The 19,910-nt window shown below is 37.7% G+C and overlaps 1 protein-coding gene across 3 annotated transcripts in view; it reads left to right on the top strand.

The window, feature by feature from the left end:
- The window catches only part of AFAP1L2 (actin filament associated protein 1 like 2), a 2,783,820-nt gene that overhangs the window by 976,181 nt on the left and 1,787,729 nt on the right, over positions 1-19,910 (top strand). For all 3 annotated transcript variants that reach the window (XM_044055822.1, XM_044055821.1, XM_044055820.1), the window contains exon 4: positions 10,799-10,882. In XM_044055822.1, coding sequence (XP_043911757.1) covers positions 10,799-10,882 — 84 coding nt within the window. The remainder of the gene's footprint in view (positions 1-10,798; positions 10,883-19,910) is intronic.

Genomic DNA, 19,910 nt, shown 5'->3' with positions numbered 1-19,910 from the left:
TACATCATGATCCCACTATTAAGCATTGTGGTGTTGCTCAAATAGCAGTGGTGCTGATATGCTTTCATATTCCCAGCCAGTAATACCACTGAATGTTATACACCTGTAGAATAGAAATATCTCATTTGGGATAGTGTTAGATTTAAGATCAATGATGTTACCTACACACTACAAATGAAGATATCGCTAACCTACTGGCCAATAAATTCAGCTCAGACTTTACCCCCCTCCCCAGTTTATCTCACATGAAATATCTGAAACAGACTCACTAGCACCAATCGCACAAGACCAAGTCCTCAAAGTAATATCAAAAGCAAAATAATACTGCATTAGCAGGTCACAACAATATCCCAAGATGCATCTTGAATCGCATGAAGAACGATTTAGTCACATCCGTAACAACATGCTCAATTTTAGTCTCCAAATGGGTTTTGTATCATGAGAATGGAAATTAGCTACAGTTGTTCACCTGCATAAGGGAGGACTTTCAAAGGACCCAGGCAATTACAGACCCATAAGTCTGACAAGCCTCATATAAAAAGCAATGTAAAGAATTATGGAATTAATCAGCAGGGAGATAGGGAACCTCCAAACACTGAACCCATCTCACTTTGGGTTCATTAATGGCAGATCATGCTTACTCTACTTGGGGGACTTCTTTGAAAAAGTCACTAAAGCAAATAACATATTTAAAATGGTACACTCTGCCTTCCTTGACCTGGCCAAGGCCTTTGACACACTCTCACACTCAGGCATTATAGAAATACTTAATAAACTCAGAATAAACTCCTTTGTTACCTGCTGGATTATCAGCAGGTTCACAGGTAGGATGCAGAAGATCAAAACAGAGGAAGCTGCCTTCACAAAATTACTTGTCCCCAGTGGAGTCCCCAGGATTTGGTGCTGGACTATTTTCTGTTCAACTATTACTTCTTAGAAATAAAAGTCAATCCCAAAGACTCTGGCTAATTATGAGTGGTGACTGAATTGCCCATAAACTTAGCTATCCTACCAGAAGGCTTGTCCTAAACAAATAAATAGTGCCATACTCATGCACTAAATTTAAATTCTACAAAATATATTTTTGTCCCTTTGGAAAGTCGACTCTCACATAGACAATGCACATCTAAGAGATGACCCATAGTACAGGATTTGGGAACTTATGTGGACAATGACCTAATATTTGACCAAAATATGCTCAGTGTGATAAAAAAGCCCTTTTATATAGCACAGCTAATAAACAAATGGATTTCTTCTAGATCCTGGAATGTCATTGTTCCCCTTTACTCAGCCCTTAATTGGCCAGTCATTGAGTATAATGCTCCTTTTGGCATGTATCTATCCAGGCAAATTCCAAAACTAGAAAGTGTGCAGTGGTACCTTACAAAAATAACATAAGGCCCAAACAATATGCCCTACATGGACTGCCTCAAAGTCCTACCACTAAATTCAGCCTCTTGCAGACTGCTAATAGGTGATTTGTGTCTAGCATACCAGGCATCCTATGACCCTATCTTGTGGGCTTACTTCACATTTGCAACTCAAATGGTATCAGGAATTCTCAATCCAGGAACCTAAACCTCTTTTGTAACATTAACAGAATGGTTTGGAGGGACAGGTATATCTCACAGATGATACCACTGCTCTGGAATAAACTCTCCATCCACATTCCTCACCACATTCAAGTGTAGCATAGTTCAGTGGATGAGAAATATGAAATTTACCCCAGGACTGCCCCCTGTAATACCAATAGACAGAGACAGCTCCTAAATGCTTTACCCAGTGCATGGGTCCCCTCCAAATATCTATGTTTCGATCTAGTAACTAACATTAGAGTAATACATCAGTAAGGATCTAGGAAAGTGTTTGGTGAATCTGAAGTCCAATGAGATAGTTAATTTTAGGCACCAAATGGGATAATTGCCTTGGCTTAAAATAGCCTATAGTGGTTCTTAGCCTCAACCAGTGAACCCATGAACTGCTAAATTGTGATTATAAAATATTTTCAGAATTAACAAATAATTGCTCGTTTGTATTTCTGTTTTATCCCTGCCAGTTTGGTTTTATACTCAATGAAAAATTGTTTAATACAAATCATATATTATAAGAAATCTTATTACATTATCAAAACTGTAGTCAAAATTCAGACCTTATTGCAACCATTTGTTCAAAACATTTCTTTAAAGTCTTCAGTACAGAAAATCTATATGGTTTGTTTTGTAATCTAAGCAATTTGAAATCACGAAGCAACATATTAAATGTCATAAAAACAGTTTTTAGAGATATTCCATAGTCTATAACTGGTACAGATTCAGAAGTAAAGAACCAAAAGCAGGTAGTGTGTTGAGGCTGAACCCTCTCCCCCCAACACTCGTTATACTTTCCACAAATCCACCTCTAGTGACTATCTAAACTAAAGGGCTAGCATTCAGAAATGTATAGTGTTCACTGAAGACATAACAGTTACAAAAACGTTAAATGATTATAGCATGTTTACATTTAATTAAAGCTCTATACCTGTCATTTCATATAAAATAAACTTAAATAAAACTAATGCGTTCCTGTTAACCAAGAATAATTTTCCATTATATCATGAGTACGTGGTCTTAGAGGGGGGCTACCACTATATAATGTATCTGCAGATAGTCAGGTTCCCATGACTTACATATGGAATAATATAAAACGTTAACAGATATTGTTATAATTTGAGTCCTTGATTTTTAGGGAGTAGTGTTATTTTCAAACTTCAGATATACTCTTTTTTTATCTTGTTTCTGCCAGCTTAGAGGAGGTATTCTTAAGATGGGTGTGTTTGGATGAAATATCTACGGACAGTCAGAGACTCCCACATCCTGTTATACTTGCAAATAAAGCAAGTTTTAAGATGGCAGACCTGGAATTGGTATGCTTTTCCAACACTGGATAAATAAATGTAATTACTACCGATCCTGCAATAGTTACTGTTCTGGCTTAGTTAACAACGCACAGCGTACAATATTATCTCAGCAAGAGGAGCAGCAAGGGTCCCTTTACTCAAGCACATTAAATATCTGTTAATAAAATAGGCATAATTTGATATTTCTACTTTTTCCATGGCAAAAAAAATCCCTACCTTGTCAGTTTCCCATTTCTATCAGTTCTGTTGTGAGAAATACTTACCTAATACATTTAAGTTAGATCTACTGGAAGTAGGGTGAGAAATACTTACCTGACTCATTTAATTCATCTATGGGTTGTAGGGACAGAAATACTTACCTGACTCATTTAATTTGTCTATGGGTTGTAGGGACAGAAATACTTCTCTAACTTATTTAATTTAGATTTTTCAGTTGTAGGGTGAGAAATGCTTGCTATACCCTTTATTTCTTTTCAGTAAAAGAAAAACTGATTCAACATTAATTCCATACTGCACAAACGGCAGTGACTTCTGTCCCGGTACTCTTGTTTGTTCTAACTTGCCCTAGTGTAGCCACCATACATCTGCACGTCCTGCATTAGCAATCAGATAGAAGTTTTACACTTATGAGTATGAAATGCAACTTTTCTTAGATGTTAAAGTGAATTTTCTTGTATCGTGACCCTTGATTTTAAGTTTAGCAATCATTTAATCAATCCAGCATAGAGTTTTGAGTAACCTGTCCAAAGTAACCTTTCCTACTTTTTAAATAATTTCTGTTATTGAAACCTAAAACAGAATAGAACATTTCAAGCCTGTGTACTCAGTACCTTAGTACAGGAAAGGCATAGTTAACATTTTTTTATTTTACTGATGTTCATCGTGTTTCACTGTTGCAGTCATTACACTTGGGTTATCCTGATGGCAGGCTACCCGCAGTCGGCCTGAATTCCAAAGTCTTGGTCCGGCATCGGTTGCTGTCGCCTCCTCCCTGACGTCAGTGTGCCAGGGGTATAAAAGATGCAGCCAACGCCATTTTCTTCAGTCTTTCTTGCTGCGCGGTACCCAAAGCAAAAGCAGTTCGCAAGTGCCGGTCGGCCGACTCCTGAGATTTTCAAAGACGAATTTCAGATCCAAAGTCTTCATTAAAGCTAAGTACCCCATTGGGGAAACTTTTTTCTTACTCCAGACCGATGCCAGAAAAAGTTAACAATTGTATTTCTTGTGGGAAGCAAATACCTCATAAGGATTTTCATTCTTACTGTATTCCTTGCCTAGGCCCTGATCACAACGTTGCTAGCTTTCCATTTTGCGCTAGATTTAACCAACGGACTATCAAGCGTCGGTACAATTTTTCTTTTCATTACTTTGGCCGAAGATTCAATTATATAATGCCGTCAGAACAGCTGATGACTGGAGTTTACAAAAAGCACAAGAAAAAAGAAAAGGACAGGCATCCGAGGTCCAAAACCGACGATGAGGCTACCGCTAAGCCAGCCGCCGGTTCGCCGGTTCTCAGTGAGGTGCTTTTGCAGCCCCTGACGCCCACTGCCTCAGAGCCACAGGCCATTGCCGACTCCCACATGGAGCCAACTAGGCCTCTGGATACTCAAGGTATTGGACACTTGGAAACTATCCCCTCAGATGTGTCTGGAGCCGCTGAGCAGGCATCGGCTTCTGAGGGTGTTTTCAGACCTACACAGTTATATGTTAAGCCAACCTCAGCTTCAAAGGCAAAGACTAAAGCAGCTCTAAAGACAAAGAAACAAGTACAGCATTCTCCTGGACAGACTTCCATGCCTAAAAAACAGATGCTCAAAATGGCCGAAGACCTAATTACTTTGATCAGGGGTTCCAATCCCCCTCCTGATAAGAGGTCTAGGCAAGAGACAGAATATGAATCTTCAGATCAGGTTTCCATTTCCTCTGACTCCTCCTCTGAGCAGGAATACTCTCTTCCTCCCTATGAGGAATCTGATGCTGAAGAATCTATCCCTTCAGCCTCTCCTCCTGAGGATTATTCTTTTGGGGAAATACTGCATACCATGAGAGAGCATTTCCACTGGGAGAGCCAATACTACTCAGAATCAAAGAAAAGGCTTAGAGATTTTCTTTTACTACCTCAGCACAGGCCTCTTGCTATTCCCCCTGTGTTAGACATTGTGGATGATGTATTTTCAGAGTCCAGCCTTTCTCCTGACTCTTGCCCCTGTTAAACCAGACAGATACTACAGGGTTCCGGATTCACATAAATTTCTTTATAAAAACCCTGCTGCTGACCCAGAAACCATTTCTCAGCGTCACTAGACAGATGGGGGAAAAAAGTTTACACTTCTGCTACTTTGGCTGTGAGAGCTTTAAACTATCAATTTCATATGCTTAAATATCAGCAATACTTAATTTCACTGCTTAAACAGAAAATGTTGACTAATTCTGATTGTGCAGAACATAAGGAAATGCAGGATTTATTGCATGCAACTGAACAAGTGAACAAGTGGGAAAGCATACATTTGCAATGTGGTTTTGATTCTCTGGAGGCCTCTTGCAGGGCTGCAGTTACGGGTTCTGTCATTAGGAGGCATGCTTGGTTAAAGGAACAGAATCTGCCTGATCATGTTAAAGCAAAATTATTAGATGTTCCATTACAGCATGATACTTTATTTGGTGTAAAAGCAGAAGAGGTGTTGAAGAAAATGGAGGACAAAGTGAAATCTATGCAAACAGTAAAGTATTTCGTACAGGTACAGCCACCCAGATTTAGCAGGAACTGGCCTACGAAGAATTGGTCCTATCCAGTGTCAGACAGGCCATAAAGAGACAGGTACAGATGCCCCAGAGGCAGATCTCAGCCCCAGGGCTCATACAGGCCTAAACAGTGGGGCACTTCTACCTCCAAAAGTGGAGAAGACAAATCACAGCCATACAGGAAGCAGTCCCAATGACTTTTCTCTGCCAGCACCAAGCACTTATCTTTTGGCAGCCCCCTTGGGGGGAAAACTAGCACTTTTTTCTCAGAATTGGCACAGGATCACCCAGGACAAATGGGTCTTGAATATAGTGTCCCAGGGCTACAGGTTCCACTTTCACACCCTGCCAAGGGCAAAAGGTATGCCAGACCTGCCACACAATCAATGGGCAGAGGTGCAAAAACAAGTTTCATCCCTCATGGACATGAGGGCCATTCAGCAAGTACCACAACAAGAGCAGGGACAAGGATTTTACTCAAGACTTTTCTTGGTACCCAGAAAGGACAAAGCCTGGAAACCAATACTGGACCTGTCTATTCTAAATACTTTTCTGGATGTTCCAAAATTCAAAATGTTGACTCTGCAGCAGCTTCTTCCCATGCTGGGCAAGAAGGCTTGGCTTGTAACTTTCGACCTAAAAGAGGCATACCTGCATGTACCAATCAGACAATCTTGCAGAAGATACCTCAGATTCATAGCTGGCTCAATGCACTACCAATTCTCTGTAGTGCCCTTTGGCTTATCTACTGTGCCTAGGGTCTTCACAAAATGCCTGGCACCAGTAATTGCATTTTGCAGACAAAGAGGAATTCAAATATATCCTTACTTGGACGACTGCCTTATTCAAGCAGAGAACAAGGACATTCTACTAAAACATCTGGCGTTTGTAAAAAGATTATTAATTTGCCTAGGGTACACAGTAAACGAAAAGAAATTAAAACTAGTACCCTCTCAAGAGATAATATTCCTGGGTGCAAGCTTAAATACAACTGCCCAGATGGCTTATCTCATGCCAGACAAACAAAGGCAACTGACCTCTTACTTTAAGATGTTGGCAACAAAGACCCAGTTATCTGCAAGAAAAATTCTGCAGGCTTTGGGCTTCATGGCATCCTGCATTCTACTAATTCCATATGCCAGACTGCATATGAGGAAACTACAATGGTATCTAAAAAGTGTTTGGACTCAACATTGCCACAGCCTGGAAACATTAATTACCCTCCTTCCTTGCCTGCAGCAGGAGTTTCGATGGTGGGCACAGGCCTGTCACCACAACAGTGGACAGCCATTCAACCAACCCACAGCCAGACAGTCAATAACAACGGATGCAATAGATTATGCCTCGGGGGCCCACATGGCAGGAAAATGTATTCAGGGCACATGGCCCACAAGCCAAAGACATCTTCATATCAATCAAAAAGAGATGCTATCTGTTCAGAATGCCCTGACAGCTTTCAAGGATCTACTTCATCCAGGACAACTACTGATAAGGACGGACAATACTACAGTCATGTGGTATATAAACAAGCAGGGAGGCACACATTCCTACCCCCTCTGCAGACAAGCCATGACTTTGTGGGACACACCATTGACTTATCAAGTACACCTGCAAGCACAATTCCTGCCAGGAAAGATAAAAACTTTGGCAGACGAATTAAGCAGAAACCTCACGGATCCCCACAAGTGGAAACTGGATCCACAAGTCTTCAGCATGATAACAAAGGAATGGGGATGCCCAGACATAGATCTATTTGCCTCCCCCCACAACTGCCAACTACAGAGATTCTGCACAAGGACTTATCACAAGCAAACATGGAAAGTGGATGTCTTATCCTTCAGCTGGGAAACCCTAACAGTTTATGCCTTTCCTCCTCTGCCTCTCCTCCCCAAGGTACTCCTAAAGGTCAGACAAGAGAAGCCAAAAATGATTCTGATTGCCCCAGACTGGCCCCACCAGCACTGGTACCCAATCCTAAAGAGCTTGTCTCAAGGCCCAGCCTGGACATTACCTCTAATTCCTCACTTACTGACCCAACAAAACAATCAGATCCTGCACAGCCAACTCAGGACCCTAAATATGGCAGCATGGCGGATAATGTAGCTATTCAGGACACACCTCTCTCTAAAGCAGTGATGGATGTTATTTTGGAGGCCAGGAGGCCCAGTACCAGAAAATCTTATGCAGAAAAATGGAAGAGATTCTGTGTTTGGAACCAGGCACAAGGAATTGACACGTTTGTACCAAATATTCCTCAGATTTTACAATACCTAACTGAGATGTTGGATAAAGGCCTATCCTTTCCATTAATTAAAATCCATGCCTCTGCCATTTCAGCTCATTACAATATGGAACCACCTATTTTTTTCTCATCCATTGCTAAGGCAGTACCTCAGAGGGGCCAAAAATATAGGACCCCCAAGGAGAGCACCAGTATCTGCATGGGACCTCAACTATGTCTTGGAAAAACCCACACTGCCACCATTTGAGCCAGCCAATAAAGCTGAGATAAAGTTCTTATCATGGAAAACAGCTCTGCTCCTAGCAATAACCTCTGCAAGATGAGTCTCAGAGTTACAGGCACTCATGGCTGTGGAACCTTTTATCATTTTCCATCCAGACAGGGTTTCTCTGAGGACGAACCCGATATTTATGCCTAAGGTAGTGTCCAGTGTGGCCCTTAACCAAACCATTCATTTGCCTACTTTTTATCCATACCCACAGAATAAGGGTGAGAGACTTCTACATTCTTTGGACATAGACAGCTACGCTTCTACTTGGACAGAACTAAAGCTTTCAGAAAGACTGAACAACTCTTAGTGGCATATGCTGCAGGATCACAAGGAAAAGCTATCTCTAAGCAGACTATTTCAAAATGGATAGGTCACTGCATTCATTTCTGCTATGCACAACATGGCAAATCAGTGCCTAAGGGCATTAGGCCACATTCAACCAGAGCAGCAGCGACTTTAGCAGCCTTCCTCAGAGGAGTACCAACCAAAGACATTTTAGAGGCTGCAACTTGGAGTTCAGTGCACACTTTTACCAAGCACTACCACTTACCTCTCTACTCTAAATCCAGAGCAGGCTTTGCCACTGCAGTTCTGCAGGGCCTTATAGCCCCTCCTAATCCTATTTAGATCCAGCCACCCAACCTCAGCTTTGGAATTCAACCCAAGTGTAATGACTGTAACAGTGAAACACGATGAACATAGTACAGTTGTGTACCTATCATAAATGTAGATGTTTGAGTGTATTCACTGTTGCAGTCCAGGTTACCCACCCACCATCCCCCTTTTCTTTGCTGGGACTTATCTGTACATCTCTACCCTATACAACCTATGTGGTATATTTGCTGTTAGATGAAGGAAATGTTTACTTTAGTGCATGCATTTTATTGGCATAAATTTTAGTCTACCATTGTGGGGGCACCTGACATCTGGGGCAAGAAAAACTGAAGAAAATGGTGTCGGCTGCATCTTTTATACCCCTGGTGCACTGACGTCAGGAAGGAGGCGACAGCAACCGACGCCGGACCAAGACTTTGGAATTCAGGCCGACTGCGGGTAGCCTGCCAACAGGATAACCCAAGTGTAATGACTGCAACAGTGAATACACTCGAACATCTACATTTATGGAAGGTACACAACTGTACTTTTTTGCTATCACTTCCATATGCAGCACACCCACCAGTGAGTTCTGCCGTTTTCAGTAACTGACAAAGTATCTTAGGGACAGATATGTAAAATGTAATTATGTAATCATGAGACGAGAGATGCAGTCAGTTATTGCACTTGGCATTTTATTTGCTGAGTGGTTGAATACATTTAACTAACTATTCTTTGTGGTACAGGAACCACCTGTATTTAAAACAAATAAATTGTTCTAAAGCACAAGCAGTTAAGAACACAACAGTCTTGACCATCCACCTAGATGAAAGCTGCTAATTGTTGTAATGGCATCACTGACACAGATGGAAGCTATCAGTTGCTGTTGTGACATCATGACACAGACAAAAGCTATTCATTGCAACATAGTTACACAGTGATGCTGGCTAGTTTCCACCTGTAGCAACACCTGTCTTCATAGTATAATTAACTTTAAAGATATTTTAGCCAAAGAGAACACACTGCTGTGTTAATTCCTTCACTATTTTCTTGAGTCATGCATGCACTGTTCTCGCCACAGATATATATGCCCCTTACTCTTCTCGCCACAGATATACACGCCCCTTACTCTTCTCGCCACAGATATACATGCCCCTTACTCTTCTCGCCACAGATATACATGCCCCTTACTCTTCTCGCCACAGATATACACGCCCCTTACTCTTCTCGCCACAGATATACACGCCCCTTACTCTTCTCACCACAGATATACACGCCCCTTACTCTTTTCGCCACAGATATACACACCCCTTACTCTTCTCGCCACAGATATACACGCCCCTTACTCTTCTCCCCACAGATATACACGCCCCTTACTCTTCTCCCCACAGATATACATGCCCCTTACTCTTCTCCCCACAGATATACACGCCCCTTACTCTTTTCGCCACAGATATACACGCCCCTTACTCTTTTCGCCACAGATATACACGCCCCTTACTCTTCTCCCCACAGATATACACGCCCCTTACTCTTTTCGCCACAGATATACACGCCCCTTACTCTTTTCGCCACAGATATACACGCCGCTTACTCTTTTCGCCACAGATATACACGCCCCTTACTCTTCTCCCCACAGATATACACGCCCCTTACTCTTTTCGCCACAGATATACACGCCCCTTACTCTTTTCGCCACAGATATACACACCCCTTACTCTTTTCGCCACAGATATACACGCCCCTTACTCTTTTCGCCACAGATATACACGCCCCTTACTCTTTTTGCCACAGATATACACACCCCTTACTCTTCTCGCCGCAGATATACACACCCCTTACTCTTCTCGCCACAGATATACACGCCCCTTACTCTTGCAGTATTTTTCTGCTGTTGCAGTTTTAAATATACTTTCATTACTTTCACATGCTTTTATGCTGTAATAATTATTTGAAATTAATCAGGATGCAGAGTGAGAAACAACAGATTTGCAAAAGGTTGTACTGGCTTGCAGTTAACAGGTTCCTTTTTGCTGTTGGTGTTTTGCAGGGTGCGATGAAGAATATATTTACATGAATAAGGTGATCGTTGGTGAAAGACAGCATCCAGAAGAACTCAGTACCATAGATAAAGGTAGTTGTACCCTGTTGAGAATTATATTTTTCAAAAGCAAACATCTGAGTTAAAAGTGCAAATGTCAAACTGTGCCGGATGGGGATTATAAGGCAATTACATCAAGAGCTAGCAGAATTTTCATGTTCATTGTATTGAAACAAATGGTGTTGCATGTCATACCACAAATGGTTATCTATTTCATTACTCAGAAAGCATGTGTAACTAAACATCATGAATTTTTGGAACTGCAATCTCTAACATTTAGGCAGTATATGAATGGAAGTTACTGACTGTTCAGACAGCTGAGGTGGGCACTGATATATTAAGAATGCAGCAACAAATCATGAAGGCTGTTATGTTCCTATCTCTGTAGAGCAGTCAGTGTGAATATGTGGGGGTATGACAGGCTGGTATATTGGGGTGTATGCTCAGCATGAATGCAGGAGGACATGCTCCTGAGAATAAACTTGGCTTTACAGTCTGTTTCACAGAAGCATAGTCCTGCAAGACTGGCTTTTGAGAAAGTGTTGTTGTTTTCTGTGCATTGCACCTACCTTTGCATACAGCTTGCTCTATCTATCTATCTATCTATCTATCTATCTATCTATCTATCTATCTATCTATCTATCTATCTATCTATCTGTCTACCCACCTATTTATTCATTTAACCAGTCAAACCCTCTAGGAGCAAGAGTCTCTTTTTAGGGATGAATTGTCCACTGCCTACCACCCAGAATTAAACATCTTGCCCTCTTCCACATTTGTAAGATTTAATTTTCTTGAGCATTGTAAACAATAAAACAATTCTAACATCCCAATGGAATGAATTGTAACTTTGACGCATATTCCTTTATTAGTTTTATAACAATGAAAACTTGAATAACATGAATAGTAAGTATTATATATGAATATTAGGCATATCCAAAAAACGACCACTGACAACTCCGACATGTCGAAGAACATCAATTTAATACGTGAAGCATTTTTCATCTCTAAACAGTAGACTTCCTCAAACAAGTAACAACAGAAACTCTGTGTTTAAATATTCAACCCTTGCTAAATTGACCAATCAATAAATTACATCAATTTCTTGTATTCTTAAGCTGAAAAGTTTAATTCGTTAAAGAATCTCCAATATTGTTTTAAATCTAATATAATTTGTATGGCGTGATGCAAAAGTTAATTTTTTAACTCTACATTTTCTTCCTTTTTTAGTTTTTCACTTATCGATTCATTATTGTATTCATGGTTTTAGGTTAGAATGTGTTGTGAATATTTTTATTCAAACCAGTGTTTGTTGTATTACTAAATCAAGAATGCGAGATGACTATATTGCATTATTTTATGTAAGCAGTGACGTTTTTTTATTTGACACTATGTGATTGGTCAATTTAGCAAGGGTTGAATATTTAAACACAGAGTTTCTGTTGTTACATGTCTGAGGAAGTCTACTATTTTAGAGACAAAAAATGCTTCACGTATTAAATTGGTGTTCTTCGACGTGTCAGAGTTGTCAGTGGTCGTTTTTTGGATTCGCTGTTGTTCTATTCGTTTGAACTACCCAATGAATAGTAAGCATGACAGCAGGTGATCAGTAACAGTTTCAACAGTAAATCCAGTGGGTAAGAAGATGGCAGACTTTGTAATAACACAACAGACAGTCTGCAGGATACCTAGCCTACAAACAGATGATTCAGTATACAAAACTGTGTATCTCAAATGGAATCCCATTAATTACATCTGCAAGATTGCCTCTGTTTATATTATGAAATAAAGTTATACCGCAGTCAGTATGAAAACAGTTGCACATGCCTTCGTTGGAAAAAGCTCTTTGTGAACTTTCCTGATAATGTACGAATCTTAAGGTCTCGTGAGACTAATGATGACATTTTAGGAGTGGTTATAGCCTGCAAAGAATTCTATTCAGCAATTATGTAATATCTAACAAAAGCAGCAGCTTTATTTATTTAATTTAATTTTGTTTGTCTCTTTATTTAACTTTTTTACCAGGTTGGTGAATATATCAAAACACTAGTTTAGCTATGTCCCAGACCACAAGGCAGCGCCAACTTTTCAAGATATCATTGCAAAACTAGTTGCTTCTCAGTTTCACTTTAAACCAACATTTTCATTAAGGTCACATTCCTTATAAATTTGCATTAGCCACTCAGCTCTGTATATGTATCACAATGATGCTAACACTGTTTCTTTATATATTTACACTGGTCACTCGATTTTATATATATATATACACACGTAAGGTTCAGTTAAGGCACATTTAATAACTAGCTGCAAGGAGACAAAAACATGCAAATACAGGATTTTGCCTAACTACTAACAGGAAACATGCTATTCTTATACTGTTTTACAAGACATGGCCTTCTATGGCTGACGTAATCAAACACAACTTTCAGTATTGTTCTACAGCAGATGTTACTCAGATTTTCTGCTGACATGACTAGATTTCTGAGCAACTTTTTGAGAAAAACAACCGGGCCTTGGTGGGCACTAATCCGTTTACAGGCTTCTATTGTACATTGTTACATTTCAAGGTACTTTTCTAACTCAGATACAAGCAAATGCTGATTGCAGTTCATATTTTCAAGCAGGCTTTGTCCTAATTATCTATAGCTTCTACAGCTGTGTATTTTATCACAGCACAAGCGGAACTTCTTGTCTAAGTTTCATACAAGTAGTATTGTTCTATTCATTATTTTCCTAACATAAGCAGGAATCATTTGCTTCTCAGTAAATCTCCAAGGCACAAGCAAGATTTTAGCTAACAATACAAGGTCAGAAAGCATCTGCAGTTTGTACAGATTTATGCAGTATGAAATAGAATAAATGTGTTAACCCTTTTCAAGCTCTAAATGCACTAAGCATATTACTAATACATTAATACATATTTTTCTGACAATATATATATGTATCACAATGACGCTAACACTGTTTCTTTATATATTTACACTGGTCACTCAGTTCTGTATATGTATCAAAATGATGCTAACATTGTTTCTTTATATAGCTATGTATCACAATGATGCTAACACTGTTTCTTTATATATTTACACTGGTCACTCAGTTATATATATGTATCACAATGATGCTAACACTGTTTCTTTATATATTTACACTGGACACAATTTTATATATATATATATATATATATATATATATATATATATATATATATATGTGTGTGTGTATCACAATGATGCTAACACTGTTTCTTTATATATTTATACTGGTCACTCAGTTATGTATATGTATCACAATGATGTTAACAATGTTTCTTTATATATTTGCACCGGTCACTCAGTCATGTATATGTATCACAATGATGCTAAAACTGTTTCTATATATATTTCCACTGGTCACGCAGATATGTGTATGCACCACAATGATGCTAACTCTGTTTCTTTATATATGTACACTGGTCACTCGGTTAGGTATATGTATCACAATGACGCTATCACTGTTTCTTTATATATTTACATTGGTCACTCAGCTAGGTATATGTATCACAATGATGCTAACAGTGTTTCTTTATATATTTGCAATGGTCACTCAGTTATGTATATATATCACATTGATGCTAACAGTGTTATTTTATATATTTGCACCGGTCACTTACTTTTTCATATGCATCACAATGACTCTAACACTACTTCTTTATATATGTACACTGGTCACTGGATTTTATATATATATATATGGATCTACTACTATTCACCGAAAGCACATTTCACTGAAACACATTTCATCATGCACATTTCACCGAAAACACAATTCACCGAAACACATTTCACCGAAAGTTGTAGATGGCCTTTTCCCACTGTAGTGCGACCCTGGAGTTAGTATATATAGTAAGGGGTGGTGTGGAGGGCACCACCCCCCCACTTGGGGGGTGTGGGGGGTGCAGCCTCCCACATATTTTAAATACTTTGAATTATATACATAAATACATGCAATTGCAATATATTACTGTTCTCTGACAATAATATATACATAAAATATGTGGGGGGGTTTACGCCCCCCACACCCCCCATGTGGAGGGTGGTGCCCCCCACACCCCCCTTACTATATATACTAACTCCAGGGTCACACTACAGTGGGATAAAGGCCATCTACAACTTTCGGTGAAATGTGTTTCTGTGAATTGTGTTTTCGGTGAAATGAGCTTTCTTTGAAAAGTGCACTCTAATTTGATTTTCGGTGAAATGTGCTTTCGGTGAATAGTAGTAGATCCACACACACACACATACATATATATATATATATATATATATATATATGTATCACAATGATGCTAACACTGTTTCTTTATATATTTACACCGGTCACTCAGTTATCAATATGTATCACAATGATGCTAAAACTGTTTCTTTTTATATGTACACTGGTCAATCAGTTAGATGTATCACAAAGGTGCTAGCACTGTTTCTTTATATATGTGTGTATATATATATATACACTGGTCACTCAGTTATATATATGTATAACAATGATGCTAACACTGTTTCTTTATATATTTACACTGGTCACTCAGTTCTGTATATGTATCACAATGACGCTACCATAGTTTCTTTATATATGTACACTGGTCACTCAGCTAGGCATATGTATCACAGTGATGCTAACATTGTTTCTTTATATATATACACACATATATATATATATATATATATATATATATATATATATATATATATGTATCACAGTGATGCTAACACTGTTTCTTTATATATTTGCACTGGTCACTCAGTTATGTATGTGTATCACAATTGCCAACACTGTTTCTTTATATATTTACACCGGTCACTCAGTTATGTATATGTATCACAATGATGCTAACACTGTTTCTTTATATATTTACAGTGGTCACTCAGTTCTGTATATATATCACAATGATGCTACCACAGTTTCTTTATATATGTAGACTGGTCACTCAGCTAGGCATGTGTATCACAATGATGCTAACATTGTTTCTTTATATATTTATGTATCGCAATGATGCTAACACTGTTTCTTTATATATTTGCACTGGTCACTCAGTTATGTATGTGTATCACAACTGCCAACACTGTTTCTTTATCTATATTGTCACTGGTCACTCAGTTATGCATATGTGTCACAATGATGCTAACACTGTTTCTTTATATATTTACAACTGTCACTCCGTTTATTTACATTTGTTGACCGGGAGTGTCCAGTCAGAAACTCCCGGTCAACAAATGTAAATAAACTGAGTGACTGTGTACCTATATAAAGAAGCAGTGTTAGCATATATTTACAACTGTCACTCTGTTATATATATGTATCACAATGACGCTAACACTTTTTCTTTATATATTTACACTGGTCACTCAGTTATGCATATATATCAAAATGATGCTAACACTGTTTCTTTACATATTTACACCGGCCACTTGGTTATGTATATGTATCACAATGATGCTAACAGTGTTTCTTTATATATTTGCACTGGTCACTCAGTTATGTATGTGTATCACAATGATACTAACACTGTTTCTTCATATATTAACACTGGTCGCTCAGTTATGTATATGTATCACAATGATGCTAACAGTGTTTCTTTATATATTTACACCTGTCACTTAGTTATGTATATGTATCACAATTGCCAACACTGTTTTTCTATTTATTTTCACTGGTCACTCAGTTATGTATATGTATCGCAATGATGCTAACACTGTTTCTTTACATATTTGCACTGGTCACTCAGTTATGTATATGTATCATAATTGCCAGCACTGTTTTTTTATATATTTACACTGGTCACTTGATTTTATATATATATATATATATATATATATATATATATATATATATATGTGTGTGTGTGTGTGTATACATATATATATATATATATATATATATATATATATATATATATATATATGCATCACAATGATGCTAACACTGTTTCTTTATATATTTGCACCTGTCACTCAGTAATGTATGTGTATCACAATGATGCTAACAGTGTTTCTTTACATATGTACATTGGTCACTCAGTTATATATATATCTGTTACAATGATACTAACAGTGTTTCTTTATATATTTACTTTACACCGGTCACTCAGTTATGTATATGTACCACAATGATGCTAACACTGACTCTTTATATATTTGCACCGGTCACTCAGTAATGTATTTGTATCACAATGATGCTAACAGTGTTTCTTTATATATGTACACTGGTCACTCAGGTTTATATATATATATATATATATATATATATATATATATATATATATATATATATATGTGTGTCACAATGATACTAACAGTGTTTCTTTATATATTTGCACTGGTCACTCTTTTATGTATATGTTTCGCGGTGACGCTATCACTGTTTCTTTATATATTTAGATTGGTCACTCAGCTAGGTATATGTATCACAATGATGCTAACAGGGTTTCTTTATATATTTGCACTGGTCACTCTTTTATGTATATGTTTTGCGGTGACGCTATCACTGTTTCTTTATATATTTAGACTGGTCACTCAGCTAGGTATATGTATCACAATTATGCTAACAGGGTTTCTTTATATATTAGCACCAGTCACTCAGTTATGTATATGTATCACAATGATGCTAACAGTATTTCTTTATATATTTGCACCGGTCACTTACTTTTGTATATGTATCACAATGACGCTAACACTGTTTCTTTATATATGTACAATGGTCACTCGATTTTATATATAGACCATTTGACCTAAACCCATTTGATCGAAAGTTCATTTGATCGAAAACCAGTATTTAAGGCTAATAACCAGGATGTGTCCCACTCCCCAATTCATGCAACCCTGGAGTTGGTATATGTAGTTAGGGAAGGTGTGTGGGGCACAGCCGTGCACATTGGGGGGTTTGGGGGGGGGGTGATGCCCCCTCCCAGTTTCCTTTAAAAGAAGAAAATAAAACAAAAAGTACAGATTTTAAACGAAAATCCCAATGATGCTATCAGTGTTTCTTTATATATTTACACTGGTCACTCAGTTATGTATGTGTATCACAATTGCCAACACTGTTTCTTTATATATTTACACTGGTCACTCAGTTATGTATGTGTATCACAATTGCCAACACTGTTTCTTTATATATTTACACTGGTCACTCAGTTATGTATGTGTATCACAATGATGCCAACACTGTTTCCTTATAAATTTACACTGGTCACTCAGTTATGTATATGTATCACAATGATGCCAAAACTGTTTCTTTATATATTTGCAGTGGTCACTCAGTTATGTATATGTAACACAATAACACTGTTTCTTTATATATTTACACTGGTCACTCAGTTATGTATATGTATCACAATGATGCCAACACTGTTTCTTTATATATTTGCAGTGGTCACTCAGTTATGTATATGTAACACAATAACACTGTTTCTTTATATATTTACACTGGTCACTCAGTTATGTTTGTGTATCACAATGATGCCAACACTGTTTCTTTATATATTTACACTGGTCACTCAGTTATGTATGTGTATCACAATGATGCCAACACTGTTTCTTTATATATTTGCAGTGGTCACTCAGTTATGTATATGTAACACAATAGCACTGTTTCTTTATATATTTACACTGGTCACTCAGTTATGTATATGTATCACAATGATGCCAACACTGTTTCTTTATATATTTGCAGTGGTCACTCAGTTATGTATATGTAACACAATAACACTGTTTCTTTATATATTTACACTGGTCACTCAGTTATGTTTGTGTATCACAATGATGCCAACACTGTTTCTTTATATATTTACACTGGTTTCTCAGTTATATATATGTATCACAATGATGCCAACACTGTTTCTTTATATATTCGCACTGGTCACTCCATTCTGTATATGTATCACAGTGATGCTAACTCTGTTTTTTTATATGTTTACACTGGTCACTCAGTTATGTATGTGTATCACAATGATGCCAACACTGTTTCTTTATATATTTACACTGGTCACTCATCTAGGTATATGTATCACAATGATGCCAACACTGTTTCTTTATATATTTACACTGGTCACTCAGCTAGGTATATGTATCACAGTGATTATAACTGTGTTTCTTTATATGTTTACACTGGTCAGTCAGCTAGGTATATGTAGCACAATGGCTGCACATTGTACAGAGTATTGTGATTTTAGTTAGCTAGATTAGGTATTAACTCCTTATATCAAAATTGGTTTGACATAATTTCACCTATATTGTGTAGTGAGGTGTACTTTCCAGAGGTATAAAAAATAGATAGTATCATACAAAGGTAGGGAGGTTTAGTTCTTTAAGTTGTTTAGGAACTGTATGTTTAGAATAGCAAAGTATTTGATTTTAGTTATCTTTCTATGAACCTTAAAGGCCTAAAATAGCTGTCTGTTATGTGATCTTAGTTAACTGAGGCAATCGGGTACTTTCATGTAGAAATTTTCTGAATTTCTGTATGTAAGGGCAAGACCAACAAATGTGTAAGATAGCATAAGTTAGTTTCATTTTGTGCATAAAACATTTCTACATATTTCAAAGTGAATGATTTTTTAAAACCGAGCAAGTTAAACTTCTGTTAAGGAGGGCTTGCAATGGCAAAGGCACCTGATTTAGGATCAAGCTGACTGTTAAAGTGATGTAGATAAAAAAGTAAGATTAATTACCTATTAATTACCTTGTCATGAAATGTCTATGCCGTACATAGATCTACCTGGAATGCAGACTTTTTATGGATCTCACACAGTTCATTGAAACCAGTTTAGTGAGTGTAGTTTTGACTTAAATAATTGGATAGTTTATGTGTAAAGGGGAACACTAAAATGATATGCAAAGCAGAAATGCTATTTATCAATATATAGATGATCAGTTAGACTGTACAGCATTTATGGAGGTTGGACCAAAAGGTGTAAAACTCTGGATGTCATTTAGATTTCCTATTCTGAATACTGAGGTACTAAAGTTTAGGAATATTGAGGAGGGGTAACAGAGGTTTAACATAGCTGCACTGAATATCATAACTGGTG

Source organism: Protopterus annectens, chromosome 14.part0 (genome assembly GCF_019279795.1).
Source record: "Protopterus annectens isolate FY-2018-M chromosome 14.part0, PAN1.0, whole genome shotgun sequence".
Classification (NCBI taxonomy): domain Eukaryota; kingdom Metazoa; phylum Chordata; order Ceratodontiformes; family Protopteridae; genus Protopterus; species Protopterus annectens.
The sequence above is the reverse complement of the archived record's forward strand: the minus strand, read 5'-3'. Positions and strand labels throughout refer to the sequence as shown.